Source organism: Xiphias gladius, chromosome 7 (genome assembly GCF_016859285.1).
Source record: "Xiphias gladius isolate SHS-SW01 ecotype Sanya breed wild chromosome 7, ASM1685928v1, whole genome shotgun sequence".
Lineage (NCBI taxonomy): Eukaryota > Metazoa > Chordata > Actinopteri > Istiophoriformes > Xiphiidae > Xiphias > Xiphias gladius.
The window spans coordinates 10,102,991-10,119,675 of record NC_053406.1 but is presented as its reverse complement, the minus strand read 5'-3'; the positions used below and the strand labels follow the sequence as shown (position 1 = coordinate 10,119,675).

At 39.8% G+C, this 16,685-nt stretch overlaps 2 protein-coding genes across 2 annotated transcripts in view; both read right to left on the bottom strand.

Annotated features, from left to right (window-relative positions):
- The window catches only part of LOC120791557 (WD repeat-containing protein 49-like), a 30,523-nt gene extending 26,214 nt beyond the window's left edge, over positions 1–4,309 (bottom strand). Inside the window, exons 1-6 of the mRNA XM_040130003.1 lie at positions 4,229–4,309; positions 3,675–3,983; positions 1,410–1,583; positions 793–876; positions 482–574; positions 173–344 (exon numbers count right to left, since the gene is read on the bottom strand). Coding sequence (XP_039985937.1) covers positions 173–344; positions 482–574; positions 793–876; positions 1,410–1,583; positions 3,675–3,983; positions 4,229–4,309 — 913 coding nt within the window. The remainder of the gene's footprint in view (positions 1–172; positions 345–481; positions 575–792; positions 877–1,409; positions 1,584–3,674; positions 3,984–4,228) is intronic.
- Positions 4,310–7,857: 3,548 nt separating this feature from the next.
- Positions 7,858–16,656, bottom strand: pdcd10a (programmed cell death 10a). Its single transcript, XM_040130767.1, has 8 exons — positions 16,251–16,656; positions 13,725–13,920; positions 12,415–12,468; positions 12,098–12,215; positions 11,230–11,356; positions 9,560–9,638; positions 9,384–9,466; positions 7,858–8,957 (listed from the first exon to the last, which is right to left on the bottom strand). The coding sequence occupies exons 2-8, from the start codon at positions 13,812–13,814 to the stop codon at positions 8,876–8,878; spliced, it is 633 nt and encodes a 210-aa protein (XP_039986701.1). The 5' UTR covers positions 13,815–13,920; positions 16,251–16,656; the 3' UTR covers positions 7,858–8,875.
- Between the last annotated feature and the right edge of the window lie 29 nt (positions 16,657–16,685).

The following is a 16,685-nucleotide window of genomic DNA, read 5'->3' as shown; positions in this document are numbered from 1 at the left end:
TGAAGAGTGAGGGAAATGACGATAAAGCTACAAAGAAAGACATAAGTCATCGGGGCATTATCAAAGAGAGGAAAAAAAAAATTGTTTTTTATCTACGATATGTTTGTTGTCTCATAATGATATTAATAAACAGAACATTTTATGTGTGCATGTGTGTGCTTGTGTTTCCTACCGTTTCTAACCCAGGCAGGCGCGTGTACTTGGTGTGTCACAGTGTAACAGGAGCGATGTTTTCCTTTTACCAGCTCGTCCCATAGGATGATGTCTGCTGAATCTGAGTCTGTCCTCAGACCGACTCTCTCAAACAGAGAAATCTGAGCAGAGGTGAAATATAAAGCACTGACCTGGGAAAACACACACATACACACAGTTATGGTGCAAGGGACTGATGAAAACGGTGCAGAAAAATGAAAATCCTAACAATGCTCTGCCTCCCTATGTCTGCGTCTTATTCCTTTACTTTTCTATATCTGTATATTACCTGTCCCCCAGTGTCTCCTATGGTGAGAATGGCCTGGTCAGGATGAGAGGGATCGACCCAGTAGTCCAGACACCAGGGAGTAAACTTCAAACCCTAGAGAAGATAAGAAGTGGTTTGAACAATGTTCCATTCAATGTACATCAACACTTACTTAAGATTATATTAAATTATTATTATTTACTCAATGAGAGTGCAACAGTAGAGGTTAATATGATGCTAGAAAATGCTCAAAAGAACAGAACCATAAGCTTAGAATATACCGTGTATTGTTATATATCGTTCTTTTTTCAAAGGAGTATTACAGCTCTTACCTGGAGTTTATACTTGCAGCTGAAGTCCTGTTTAGACAGTATGTCATAAAAACACACTTCCTTACTTGTAAATGACACAGCTATCTGAGAAGAAGGAAAACAGTGAATTGAACAGAGAGACGTGCCAATTATGAGCAATTCAATTCATCAGTATGTTATAATGTTTTGACAACATCCTTAATTAATTGAAATAGAAGCGAAAAATCTTCATGTGTGTTATGCAGCTGAAATATGTCTGTCACCCACAAATTTGTGGATTAAAGAATGCTAATTGAAAATAATGATCAATAATTGATGGTCTCATTCCAGAAAAATGAATGTTTGTTTTCTGAACATTATGCCAAAGCTGTGTGTCTACACTGCTATTTACCACAACCACTGATCAATAATTAATTGATTGAGTGAAATGCTTGTTTACCTCTGTGCAGTACAATATCTGCCACAATAACTGAGACTACTTATAAATTATTCATCTATAAATTAATTTCTATGAATATCATTTTTTCTACAATGCTACAGTAACTAGAATCTGTCCCCATAAGCAGTTGCGGCACCAATAATCAACAATTGGACTGACTGATCAGTTGTTAGTTATGCAATGGTCAAATAGTGATCACCTTGTGTATGTTGTGCAGCAGCACCGTGTCTGTGACCCAGAGGTCTTTGGGTGTGACTGTGCTGTTTTGCAGTCGATGTGTGTGCAGAAGGGACATGGCCTCTCCGTCCCGCAGCCCTACAGTTCCTCCTTTACTCACGGTCAGATACTGTCCTGAACTCTGCAAGTACAACACCTGGGGAGACCAAAGGACATAACAGAACAACAGCATTTAACGAAGACAAACATACTGACTGGGCAAGGTAACGGAAAGATCCTAATTACTTTCCAATATTGCAAAAATGGCCTTCAGAACAGCTTTACAGCTCTTTGTAACGCAGTTTGTAACATTTTAATGTGAAGTTAATTAGTAAAATGGAGGCTACAGCTTTTAAAATTAAATTTAGAACATTTCAGCTATCTTGTATTTTCCCCTCTTTCCAGGCTACTCTATGGCCATAAAACTTCACTAAGATAACTCCATTAAACACGAGTTCTTCCCTAAATCTCGCCCTTATTGGATGCAAGGGAATAGAAGCGAGCAGGCCGTGCTCTGTGCTGAAACCAGTAAAACAAAGAGGATTAATGAATTATGGGATTTTATTGGCTGAACTAAAAGAAAAAAAGAAGGAGCTGCAGGAAAGCGGCTTGAACTAACAGTGTCTGATGAGAAAGAGACAGTGAATACCTTTAAATAAAGAAAAGGTCTATTAATACTTATAGAACAGAGGTCAGGGTGTAGATGTACTCCCAATGTAATTACTGCATGTTCCCAGAGCCAACTGCAAGTTTTATTTAGACTGGTGTGTCATGTATTTATCTGTAATTATTCTAATTACCCATTAATCTACAATCAGTCAGTCACTGGTACGATGTGTTTTAGTTACCTGCTGTGTATGTAAAAACTCGTCTGACTGTCTCCTCTCACTGAAGTCTCACTAAAGCTATAATTGCTAATTGGTAACAAAAATTGTTTTGTCCTGGTTAAAATGGTGACGCTCAAGTTTTACTGTTAATGGGAGCAGTAGATTCCCAATTACCTTAATATGGAAACAACAGTATATTTCAGCTATTCAGGAAGAACAAAGGAATAAACTGCAGGGGAAAATATGTAGAGTACCTAAAACTAGTAGAACAGAAGGTAGACTGGTAGTGGGACTAGACTTCACTTTATTGCTAATTAATTACTTCAAGGTTTAAGCAGCATAAAGCAAAGGAACAAGTTGTGAACGCAATGTACATTGAACTATTATGACAAATTTAAAACTGCCATAGCTAACATGATAGCAAACAATTGTTTGTGAACAATTTTAGCAGACACGGAGAAACATTAGCATTAATTTGGGGTCATATGTCGGGCCACTCTCCTTTTAGCTCTGTTCTGGTCCCTACCAACTCCTTAGGGAAATATCTGGCTCTTTAGCTGCTTAACACTACTATGTCCACCAGCTAGTTGCAAACCTTTTCTGCTGTTTGGTGCTGGGAAAGTAGCGTACAGGGTGTTAATCTGGTTGTCTTACTCAATACAGCTGCCTGCTGCAGAGACTGAAAGAAAACACAAAAGGTGCGGACTGTAAAAAAAAAACTATCAGCTAAAAAAAGGCTAACACTTCAGGTAGAGCTGAGGCAAACTGCATAGTCGTGATAACTCTCGTCAATACAAACAATCCCTTTGACATTACACAGTCATTTGATCTGTTGTTAGTAAAATACTGATTAGTGCAGTATATTTTTCACATTTTCTGTTTAGCCTGCTCAAGTCGTGCCACATTTTACTGACAGTGTTACAGACAGAACTTGGAGTTGACTAAGCGACTTTAGTCCCTCTGCCTATTTAATACTGATCTAAGCTAAAAGGTGAAAATCTTCCAGTCATTTGGAAAACAACTGACACAACATTCTGACATTTTGACATTCTCAGGATTGAAAGATTAAAGTGGTGAGCCATCACTTTATCCACAGCAGTAGGCACTTTATACCAGCCACTTCATTTACATATTAATTGATAGCTGTTAAACTTAAAGGAGTCCAGAGCCATTTATCTCTAAAGAGGTGGGCCATTTTGATGAGCAAGACCCTAATACTTTCTAACGTTTCCTCGCAGAGTGTTTAATAATGTTGAATTCCTCCCAGTCAGCAGAGTTTTGGATTCTCTGGTCGGTCAATGTCAAAATGTTTTTCAGATAACATGCTGCAATGGATCATATGTTTAAAATGGTCAACATGGTCTAACCCTCACAACAAACTCTTTCTCTCTTAAGTCTCCAAGAGGTCAGTGACCTTTTACCTTTTGAATCTGGTCTCGATGTGGACAGGTCAGGGTGCGCGGGGGCTTCCAGCAAGGCACACTACTGATTCCGCTGTTCTTCACTTTATCAGAGAGCTCTAGCAGCAGAAAAGAGCACAGGCCTCCCCAGTCGACACGTCCTTCTTCCTTCACGGCATCACTGTCCAGAAGGAGGCCGCGGTGCTCCTGAGTGACGACCACGCTGTCAAACAGGAGGCCATATTCCTCTTTGGAGCCATGGCCTACTGAAGACCAAGCCAAATCGATGAATTCAGCTCTGGACAAGGAGCGAGATGCACCCACGGGGTCCTGCATCAAGATCAACAGGATTATGAGACATTGCAGTATCGGCACACATATGATTCTCTTTAGCATTCGAACACAATGTGCTGCAGTTTGTTCTCTGGCTTTTAAAGCATTTGTCATGAGATCTGTTGGTGGTATGTGATACTCAAACTGACAGATACAGTATAATAAGGCACTCTTTTCTAAGTGTTTCCCATGTGAAATAAAGGTGTTTTAATATGGGGTTTTTAATAAACTGGCTGACTCACCAGGAAAAGGCCCTTTAGCTTTCTATAGTCCTCGGTATTCATCCTGCTCTCAAGCTGTGCCACCTCCATCCTCGTTCCCATGGTTACAGCTCACCTGTCAATCAATCACCAACATACCAGACAAGTACAGAGAGGTAAAGCATGCGGGTCTGTGCTGAAGACTCACCGTCAAATAACAAGTCCCTCACGTTTCTAGGTGCTACATGACGAACCAAGATGTTCGCAGCTCGAGTAATCCCTTAGTAACCGTCCGTATCCGTCAGCATCATCATACAGTGGAGTCACAGCAGCAGCAGACTTCTTTTGTTGGCTCTTTTCACTCTATCCAAACATGTCTGTGTTGAATGGTGTACAAAGCTCTTCCATTTTAAACAGAAATTTTCCCCCAGCTCAGTGGCTTTCAAAGGTGGCTGAATAACGTCCCCAAATTACAGTATATCTCGAGAAATGGTTCAAGGGGGCGGCAGGTTGCCAAAGCATGTTAAGTCTCTGTTATGTAAGGTAGTGTGAAATAAAATACTGAAGTCTGGTAGATGAGCAGCATGAATAATAGTATGAATAAAAGGTAGGATTTGTTAAATTAGCCTGTGCTGTGATTAAAAGACTGTTTGAGGTCTGAGAGAGAAATTTTGATCATGAAAGGTATCTTTTTAACATTCTACAAAAGACTACAAAGGGCAGTAGAGGACAGCAAACACCTTCAGTTTAATTTTTAGCCTGACATAAACGTTTATGAGACAAATTCATTGGAGGCAGCATCACATTGAGCTGAGATTTAGATGACAGGCTGTGTAATGAAAGCAAATATCAATGCTTTGCTGAAGCTGTTATCTTTTTCTCAACAGTGATTAACTGCAGTGTGATCTTGAAATTATAGTTTATCCACCTTTTATTTACATCACCGACGAGTAGGAGACTGTGACAGATTTGTTTACGCTACTGTAATAAATTAAAAGAATGGTGAAACCTTGGGAACAGCTTGTTCATGCTTTGTTTATGAGTGTGAGAACTTTGAAACCTGACGTGTTTTGTAGCGAGTAGCTGGCATAAGTCTTTATGTGATTACACGGGCACAATTCTTTAAAATTTAACACAAAAAGTAGCCCATATTTGTAGCTGTTGGACCATAAATATTGCTGTTTGAACAGAGGAAAAACACATCCAAGGCATTACTTCAATGCTGCTGTCATTCAGAGAACTGCTTTCAAATCATGTAAATTTTACAAGACAACTCAATGGAAAAATAAAAAACTATATAGTATAGTGCTGTCATCTCTGCTGGCACACAAAACCGACTTACAAGTGTTGTCTCTCTCCTTCCTAGAGGTCCAGCCAGCTCTCTTGAAAGTGTCACTGCTGAATTTCTATCTGGGTTTTATTAGAGTTGGACAGTGCATCATCCAGTGCAGTCAATCTGTCCAAAAAAAAAAAAAAAACCCATCTCGGCACCAGGCTATAACTACATAATGACAAGCTCTTGGTCTGGCAACATAACTGTTAAGTTAGCTGTACCTTGACAGGACTGCCGGTGTGTGCACACTTCAGTCAAGCAGGTTTTTAATCATAAAGTCCATATAGTAGAACTGAACACACCGTTTCTGAGTTAATAACAAATTCAAGCTTACCACGACATCCAATTTCATCCCCTCAGTCCACAATGGGTGTCCACAGCAAACTGCCCCCAAGTCTCTATGCTTCTGAGGTGCTGATACACACCATTTTTCAAGTGTATGACATTTCAAACAAATCCTCAGTCCCTGGTTAGTCTGTCTTGGCCTTGGCTGGGTCTCGTCCCTAGGAGATTAAGCTGATTCCCGGAGCTCGAGCTTTGTGTACAGAAGTTTGTCTAAGCCAGCAATGTCTGTGAAGCAATCAACGCTAACAGCCCTGGCTGCCACACACACACCCACAGAGAGTTAACTAACTGCCCCCAGTAGCCCAGACAGTGGCAGAGGCCACACACACACACACACACACAAACACACACACACACACACACACACACACACACACACACACACACACACACACACACACACACACAATTCTTTTCTTTTATATCCCTCACTCTCAAAGACTCAGGCTAAGTTTCCTGGCAACCAAGTAGTCAAAAAAACTTGTTTGTGGGTCCAGGCCCTTTCGTCTGTATTTAACACAATGTCTGTGTGTGTGTGTGTGTGTGCATGTGTGTTACTTCTATTCACAGATTAGGCACTGGAGAGAAGATAATCTGGGTGAGGTACAATTACACCCCTGCACACACACACCATAGCTACAGCAACACAATTCACATTAGTATTCTACTGCCACTCGTAAAAATGTTCAGGCATGGAAACAACTAAAAAATACTGATGTGAAGCTGGAGCTGAATTAAAATAAGACACAAACCACCAAAGCTTTGTGGTGCCATTGAAATGCCTTTGAGAGGGCATCCTGTGGGTCACGTGTAGACAAACGCACGCACACAAAATAAAGGGAAGTCTTTTAGGGTATTGTTAAAACTGAAAGAAATAGATTTTCTGTATGACTGCAAACATGAATACACCAAAAAGCTATACATCCAAGATAGATGTTATCATTTCCCTTCCTCCCTGCTGCTTCAGTGACCACAACCAATCCCCGTGTGGGACTTAATGGCCTGGAATAACTTGAATTAGCTGATTATGGCGGTCGTCAACAGTGACAGGATCAGAAAATTAGGTCTCAGCAATTTCAATAATAAAGCTTTAAAAATTAACACTATCACAATTGGATTACAGCAGTGCATGTAGGAGCCAGTACATAGACCAAAATAACCCACCACAAATCCACCATGGAAAATCGACTATTATACAGAGAGAAGAATGAAGTTGCTGGAATGGGGGAAAAATTGGTGCGAATCTTAGCACTGGGAGGAAAGAAGTGCCGTCAAAGAAAACAGAATGCAAGGGCAACTGAGCGGAAATGCAGCACTTTTCATGCACAATGGAAATCTGAAAAGAGAACTCGAAAGTGGAACTCGAAAAAGAAATGTGGTTTTTCAGCCCAGCTCAGTCTTCGTGAGTCTTGTTTAATGGTTGTTTGAAATTTCAGCGTCCTTACGTCCTTAACCTTTGGCTGAAGGAACGCTGTCTTTGCCATTGCAAGGAAAGTATCAGAAATAGTGAAAACCAAATGATACATTCATAGTCAAATACATTTGTGTAAATGTAGTTTACTCAAATCATGACTCATTTCAGTTTTGCTGCTACAAATTCCTTGACACTTGGATGAAAATTCAAATAAGTTGAAATCAAATATTTGTCTGGCAGCTGAAAGAAATATTCGCCTTATTACGTTGAGGAAGTAGTTTTTGTGAGTAAGTTCTGGAACTGCTTGTGCTGTACCTTCTTTACATAAAACAAACGTAATAATTCTGTTTATAGTTTTCTTCATTGTCAAAGTGACCTTTAACCACCCCCGAACGTTGTTTTGAAGGTGGACTCTGCAAGTGTGTCTATGGCTGCGGCTGTGCCCCAGCACCTTCCCGTGAGAGTCTATAATAAAAGCTAAGTGAGAAATAACAAGACATGATGTATTTGCTGTTAACACAGGGATTTCTGAAATAGATTTACTCAGATCAAACACTGTGACAGCTTTGTGCAATATCGTGCCATTTACTGTATGTTTAATAACATGATATCACTTTTACATAGGGAAGAAAGAAAAATACACCAGCAAACAATAAAAGTCCAAAGTGTTTCAAGTTGGATTTGTTTTTGGTATAAATACATACAACTTCTGAAGGGTCACAAGATAATTAAGAAAAGAAAAACCTTATATACAAACGTTTTTTTTCCAACCTCTAACTTACAGGAAAAAACTGACAGGGTATGCACATAACCCCAGTACATAAACCCATCCCAAATAATCAATTCTTGGATCAGCTCATTCTTTTAAAATTTTGCATTTGTGATCACCTACCTAAAGAGCAATGTGTTATTTCATATAGTGGACTACCTATTGTTAGAAGACAGGAAATATGAAGACATCACATATATTTCTGTAACTAAAGTGAAAAGAAAGACCACACAGCTGACGAGTTACTGCTCACCTGGATGGGTTGCGCTTATGATGCACTGGGTGAAGAATTTCAAATTCAAGTCTCATTTTCAAAAATCTACACACTTTGATTTTCTTGACAAGATCTGAAGATATCAGATTTAAGTTGAAAATGATGTATGCTGATAGTGGCAGGATATTAGCGCCAAGTAGAAGACACCACTGTGTGTTTTTACAACCAGTAATGACAATAAAATGAGGTGCAAGCCCAAAAATGTGGGAAGGTGTTTGGAAATTTTTACTGTAACTTTTTAAGACTTTTGCAATTGAAAAGTTTTAAAGGATATGGAAAATGATCAAGTTTTCCCTATATATATATATTTTTTTTTAGCCCTACACAGAACTGAACAGAGAAGGAAACGTATAAAAGGAATAAAGAAATATCAACTTAAGAATCTGATAAAAGAACAACATAAAAGAGAGCTAAAAATCCCTGGCAATTACTGTCAACCTGATTTGCTTTGAACCTCAAACTACCGGATCTCCCCTCAAAGCCACAGAATTATAAATTAGACAGCCCAAAATGATACAATAAAAACATCTGTCGGTGTGGGTCTTCTCAGGCTGCTACACCAAAGTCTTGAAGGCCTGCAGTATCATGTTGGTTTGGTGGGTGAGCCGGTTGGCGCTGACAAACACGTTTATCACTCTGGAAACAACCGTGACAGAGACACAAGGGCGCACGTGTCAGTCATGAAGCAAAGAAACCATAGCAACAATATCAGGATTGATTCAGGAAACATTTTGATCTGGCTGGAATGGAGAATCACAGGCTTCAGAGAAGCAAGCCAGCATGAATCCACAGGAAATGGGTCAGGGGAATTATTCAGCCATAGTGGATTTGATAGAAGCGGGCCTGTGATCAAACAACCATTTCCATGTTGGTGACAGTGTGTGTGTGTGTGTGTGTGTGTGTCTGTACGGGCATGTGTGTGTAAAACTATCAAATTTGTTGGTAGCTGTGTGTGTGTGTGCATGTAAAAAAGGGCTGAATAAGTGAGTGAGAAGATAGAAAAGGAAGAAAAATAGACAGAAAACTACTAAAACAGAGAATAAACTAGAAACAGTGTCATACTTTCCATCTTTGAAGTAGGTTTTGAGAGTGTCGCTGAAGCTCTTGGAGTATTTCACAAATTCTTTCTTCTGCTGTTCCAGTGCCTAACCAATAAATACAGACAGCCTTTCAGCTCCACTTATTTCATAGAGACTGTTTGTGTGAATGCACTTTTTCCTCTTCATGTATCTACTCACCCGTCTGTTCTGATAGTGGTATTTCCTGAAGACAGTATTAACCGTGTCTAGCAGCTCCTTTATGGCACTGGCAATGTCTCTGTGGATGAAACACACAAATAAACTGCATGTTTAAAAAAAAAAAAGAAACAATGTCACAAAATCTGTCTGTTTTTAATCAGGCACTGATGACCCTGGAACTACAGCTTGTTGTCTCCCTTTCCTCCCCTGCTCTCACAAACATGCTTCCACCTTCCCTCGTATGCACTTGAAATCTGCCGCTCCATAAGTGGAATTTTTTTGGCATTCCCTTTGAATTGATTTTATTTCTAAGCCGTCTGCTGGGTAAGTAACTTGAGCAGTGGCTCACCAAGAGTATTCAATCCGATCAAAAATAATGGCATAGTGAGCCAAGGAAATGAAACATCTCTCACTTTCTCTCCATAGTGTGTGTGCGCGCTTGTGTATAGTGCAGTGCACGGAGATAAAAAAAAAATGGCATGCAAGAACCTTTCGAGGTCTGTCATCACTGTTCCATAACATACAAAGGAGTGTCTGAAACCAAGATCAGTATCAAAAGTATGTATGTTTGTGTTGCTTGTTTTAATGATTTGATTTCTAAACCTAGGCAATGCAAGCACACCATAGCCAAAGGCTCCGATAGCTGATGAAAACTGCCAGATGCGGCTGAAAGTGGACCTCTGAGTTGAGATTATTATTTATCATACTGTTCCCAAGGTGACAAATGAACTCCCATTCTCAAGACTTCTCACCTGATTTGTTTTCACTTCATGTTCTTGTTGCAAATTGAAAATAAACATACTAAAAAAAACATTTTTTTCAAACCATTCATTGATATACAGTTGCACAACTGACCAGTTAGAAACAATTAAACAAACTCCACTGCATGTCAAACACTCTCTGGATTTATACAAATAAAGATTAATTTGAACAAAGTTATTCATTTCTTCGACCATTTTACCCATATATGTCGCACACAAATACACATACTGTCCTTGTAAATGAAGGTGCTGCAGCGATACAAAACCAGATCCTGTGTTTCGGTTCAGGGACTGGAGGTGTGTGCAGACAGAGGGTGAATTGAATTTTCACCTCATATTATTCTAATGAATTTAACCACTGGACTGTTTGTGCCGTCTGTGTTTACTCTCCCCCAAACAACCAGTGTACTAATCATACAGACGTTCGCTCCAGCTAGCAACATTAAGTATGCACTGATTGCAAGTGTGCGGAGTGTACCTGTGAGTGTGTGTTTGTGACAACTCAGACTGACCTCCCCAGCAACTATTGAAAGATTTTCAGCTTGTGCTGACTCGCCTTCGTCCCATTACGCTTCATAGAATGGATTTCCATCTATTCACGGGCCCCTTTTCTTTGACTCTGTGTTCTGCATGTTGCACAAAATTCGCTTCGGGAAAAATGTTCCTTTTGTTTGTTTTTTTGCTTTTATGCAGTGAGGCTCTTTATCATGGAGACACACACACCATATCAAAGCAATTAACTATGATAGAAAAAAATTTTAATCATCCATTGGAATGACTGGGAAACGTCCTCGAGACATCTTCTGGCAATTCAATTGATACAAGAGGTTCAACTGAAACTTTCTTGTAGAAATAAACCTGGTGTATATTGCGCACACACACTCACATTCACACACTGAGCTGTCTTACTTGATGGTCTGTAGGAAGCCTACTCTGTCATTGATCTCATCCGGTATGGTGCTGAGGATGTGTTTCAGAGCGCGGGCCCTCTCGTTCAGCTCCTGGAACTCTGGCTCTCGCCTGTCAATCATGAACTCTGAAAACACCACGAGTGACGGGCACATCAGCACACATGCAAATAGCTACTGGAGACACCAAGATGAAGCAATTAATAAGTGGCACATGTGAAAAACACACGTCCACGGAGCAAATTTATAAAATGAATACATGATCAAGTATATTTTTGCAAACGCGTGTGCACAGACTTTAAAGTGGCAGCGTTTAGTTTGTTAAGTGAAGGCAGAATTGAGGTAGAACTCGGGATGTACCATGCAGGAGGTACACTGAAAATTCATCCAAAGTGTGTGTGTGTATATGCGAGCGTGAATTCATTACTACCATCAATCACAGTACACGGCACAAGGAATTCAATTACAGACAGAAAGGAGGGAACATTTGAGACGTTTGATTGGTGGAGAAACAGCTCCCCCCAGTGGATAATTGAGCTCATGTAATAAGACAAAAAAATAACAGAAACCCCAGCCAAGTTAAGCTGGTAATCATCCAGCTTGTTGAAGTGTCCTTACGCAGTACAGTCAGTGTCATGCCTGTCCTGCCTCTGGAGGAAAGCAAGAAGAAGTTGTGTTTCTTCCTGTTGATACAGTAACATAAACTGCAGTGGAAGAAAGTTAATGCTTGCCATTTTAAAATGTCTTTTTTTTTTTTTTTTAAAAGATAATTCTCTGCTGTTACAGTTGTACGGTTGCTCTATGTGACATCACATCTCTCCCTCCTTTATTTTCTGCACACACCATTCATCAAGTGCCCAGCACCCTACCTTCCACATCGTCTGCAGCCATGCGAAGTAGAGACTCGCTATAGTTGATCTTTAAATTCTTCTTCTCCAGTATTTTGATTACAATGTCCTGGGTCAGACCTGGGTTCTCCTTCTCTGCCTTTTTTTTTAGACACACAAACATACAGCTGCACTGATAGGAATCACAGTCAGCCTTGGTCATATGTGGAACTGAAATGTATCAAATCTAGAAAATTAACAGACAGCTGATAGTCTAAAATTATATAAACAGTAAAGGTATAGGCACAGTTATTGCAAGAGAGATGGCAATTCATTCCATGAAATGTAAACAAACTAACCTTTATGAAAGCTGCTCTCAAGGTCTGCGCTGCTGATAAGTTGACTTGCTCCAACTGAAAGTTATAATACACAAACACACAGACATAAGCCAGTAACACAAACCATAACACACACGCACACAGCTTAGCTCTTATCATCACCTCTCTTCTATCCTGAAATCTAATTCTGCAGAGAGTACATACAAGCCAGGCAACCTGCAATTTCAAAGGACACTGTGTTATTGTATTGTACTGTGTACTGAGGACATCAATCTGTATGCTCCAGCTACAAAAAAAAAAAAAAAAAAGTTCAGTTCCTCTGAGCTGATATTGTGGTATTACAGAGCTCGTCATTTGAAGTAAAGTGTCTCTTGTTTGAAGTAAGGTTTTTGGAAACTGTAGTTTAAATTCCATGCATTTTATTTCTTTATTGGAGAGTGGACAGACAAGAAATGAGGGGAGAGAGTGATGGGGAATGAAGATGGTCAGCGCCACCCAGAGGCTGTAGAAAAAAAAAAAAAATCAAGTTGAAAAATAGTGTTTGTCAGGCTTTCAAACACAATACTCCTGTTTTCTGTGGTAAAATATGACATAGCCTTGCTCTTTAAGTATCTCTGTGTGTGTGTTGATTTGCTACATAAAGAAATTGAAATTGTTCTCAGTACAAATTGCAATGTAATTTGTTTGAGAAATGAAGCTAATTGTTTTGTTTTCAAGTATGTGCTACAATCTACATCACTCTCTATTGATTTTCTTTGTTTTGTCATTATGGATTTAACATTTGCACAGCATCTCTTCACATTCCTATGCCATTTACAGCCCCGAGTACTTTATAGTTTGTCAAGATGTAGATCTTGAATAAACATGCAACATGAATAAAAGATCAACTCCACTGAACTTTATATGTAAGTATAATGAAAACACAAGGAACCCAGTCAAAGCATAACCTGCAAGCACAGAAATGTAATACACAGAGCAGTGTCATGTATACGTGGATACTTTTTATATACTGACAGTAACAGAGAATACACTAACAGTCTGGTCACTTCCCATCAGTCTCTTTTTATCATGTATCCTTGTTAGCATGTCTTAATTCTACTGTTTCCTGATTTCTATTCTGGCACACCATAAACCTCTGAACTGAAATCCTATTCACTGCCAACGTCAACAAGCATTTTCATTAAATACACATTTCAACCTCCTTCTGCTAGATCTGAATATTTACAATAAGTCTCATCTATTTTTCTTTCTCATGCAACAAATCTTGGCCTTCCTTGTTTATTCGGCTTTTATTTATTATTTTACTTCAACTGAAACTCTGCATTCTTCACCTGGTTAAAGACAGGATACATCACAGTGTAGAGAGCCATGGAGACTACTGAGGCGGTGTCGGCTTCATTCTTCATGTCGTCCATGGTCATCCTTGACCAATCAATGGCCCTTTGTGTGTGTGTGCTTGTCCACTGATGCCAGTCTCACCGCATTCAATCACTCACGGAGACTGACAGAATGGGAGCAGACAAGGACCTGAAGAAGAAGGGGGCAAGACAGGTGAACAAGCAGGGAGAGATAGATGGTGGTGGGTGGGATATGTTTGAGTGGGGGGTTAAAAAAAAAAAGGTGTTAAATTGCACTATAAATGGTGGGTATTTAAATGTTGTTGTATTAAAATGGGGAACAGAGAGTTTGGTTAGTCAAAGATGGAATAAATTAACAAAATACATTTTTAGAATGGTTCCAACACTGCGCCAGCTCTATTCCTTCCATTACAGTCCCTTTTTCCCAGAAAGCCTTTCAGTTACAGACATGATCATCACATAGCAGCCACATTGGAAAGTGTCAACTTAACTGTTGCACCGGATGCAAAGGTGACAACACTGGCATGAGTCATACCTGAACACCCTCTCCAATATTACTGCAGCGATAAAAATGTCACCTTGATAACTATAGCAACTTGGCTTACACATTCAATGAATTTTCACCTCAGTCTTTTCATAAGGAAGCAGTGAATCCTAGTGGTTAAAATATGAGAAAAATATTAATGATACAATCTTTCACTCACATGCACCTGCCTATGTCTGACACCTCCAGGACCAGTTCTTCCTCAGCCATTGTTTACTATTTGACACCTTTACAGGACCAAATATGACTTCATTCTACATTCGACTCATCATACAACAGATAATTGATTAAAGGGCAGGGAGACTCACTAACACACCAAGTCTCTTTCCCGCAGTGTGTCTTTTCAAGATTACACTGAGTCATTATCTGCTGATCAGACAACGACTTAAGCCTACCTTCTAACTCCAACTATCAGGGGGCTCATTAGTTTTTTTTTAGAGAATTCAACATGCCCTTTGATAGCCACTATTAGACAAATATTAAGGTCATAATTGGGTCAAGTGTGGCAGTGTTTCTTAATACCAATATCTGACGAGGATTATAAGAGAAGGATCGGTCAGCGTCTTCAACAGCTCCCGCTGGTTACAGACATACAACAGACATGGTTACAGACAGCCCTGCCATAGCCTTAAAGTTAAACGGAGAAAAAAAAAAGGAATACCCAAAACAGTGACACAATAAACTATTGCGCAGTGCTAGAAACATTAAATAAAATGTACTTTAATCCAGCTGGATTTTAGAAAATTCATTTAAAACAGGTTCAGGTGTGGTAATCGTTTTCCAGTGCAAGTACATACGTATGTAGGAATCAACAACAAAAAAATGAAACCCAAAATAAATAGTTAAGCCTGCCGATTTTATTTAGGTTATCAAAAAAAGGAAATGTAAGGAATAACATTCGGCAAGGATATTTCCGGAGCAGACAAAAACACAACTGTCCTCCTTGGTCAGATTTTGAATAAGTGATAGGTGTGGAAAGTCAACTAGCGCAATCTTTGTAAACTCCCAAAACACATAAATTCAATTATGGTCGCGGCAAACCACAATCGTTCAGGTAGGATTTAGTCAATCTTTAGAAAACTGATCTGTAAACATCTGTAAAGATCTGTTTAACTCAGGCTAAGGTTTCATGCATTGATGTAGGAAACTGTAAAGACTGGAGAGTGAACAGTAACAGTATAGGACCTATTTTTCCGAGCTATGCATTTGCATATGGATGATAAACCTTTACCCAAGTGGACCTTTAAACTTGTCAAACACTAGTGTAACAAATAATCATAATGACAGCAGTAGATTTAAGAGTACATGCAACAGGGTCCTGTAATTGTGCATGCTGGCTCACTATTATAGCTTAATGGCATACCTAAATGGAAGAGAAATGTTAATTACCCCCACATTAAATCCTAAAAGGACAACGGTGTTTTTGAGTCATTCGTTTGGACCATTACAATTCTTCCTGAACCAAGAAGAAGGCCTTAAAAGTTCACCACAGAATAGCCACAACAGCAAATGGCGGTAAGTCTGCAACAACTGTTTTTCATGTGTCATCGGAGTCTAAAGCGACCCGGACACATTGTTCTCTGGCAGTGAGCGTCCATGCATGAACACAAAAAGTACAGTGAACAGACCAGGGCTGACTTTTACAGGTTGATCGCCATAATTTTGCTGTTGTGGTGATTCGGAACCAAATTATCTCGCTTCCTCCTGAAATGCTACAGCGGTGTGGCAGCCACAGAGAAAACTGTGAGTAAAGTCACAGAATAGTTCCCTGCTTGACAAGTCTGTTTGATCGGTGGCTCCTTTTCCAGCTTAATTTAATGCACCCTTCACCAGATGATGCCGTGGTACCATAACCACTGTAACTGTATCCCAACAACTTTGTCATTTAGCTTAACCACCTTAAAAAAAAACATGTCGCTGATGTACGGAGCTGACAGTCACAGCACAACGCTTACCTGCGGTGAGACAGCTGCAAGTGAGACGAGGAAAAAGCAGTTTGCCGATGTCAATGAGGTGGCTAAGAGAACAATACCTACAGGTAGTCTGCTAACATGGGATTAGCAGATTGGAGCAGGTGATCAACTCCGTCCTTAGGCAACGAGAGCCACGTCGCTAGCTAATGTGCCTGGTGATAAAACAGCGGTAACTTAAAATTTATAATAACAACAGACAAATGGTTCAATTGTTTGCACGAACAGGCAACTCAGCCCTTCTTATTGTGGTTAGTGTTTCATTCAGGAAGTTTGCTGCCTGACAAAACTGTAGCCGACAACCGGGGTGGGCGGTGTTGAGAGAGGAGAGGCTGATTGTAGTTCTTTCGGTAAATCTCCTTAATGTTCTGTAATTGAAATGGCTTCCACAATAAACTTCAAGTCCCAAACAGGTGCAGG

What these genes read in the sequence shown, in the direction of transcription:
- pdcd10a (XM_040130767.1), bottom strand. Translation starts at nt 13,814, where the DNA reads ATGACCATGGACGACATGAAGAATGAAGCCGACACCGCCTCAGTAGTC. An exon ending in TGTATCCTGTCTTTAACCAG is followed by an intron (nt 12,469 to 13,724) that starts GTGAAGAATGCA and finishes TATAACTTTCAG; the next exon opens with TTGGAGCAAGTCAACTTATC. An exon ending in TGAGAGCAGCTTTCATAAAG is followed by an intron (nt 12,216 to 12,414) that starts GTTAGTTTGTTT and finishes CTAAAAAAAAAG; the next exon opens with GCAGAGAAGGAGAACCCAGG.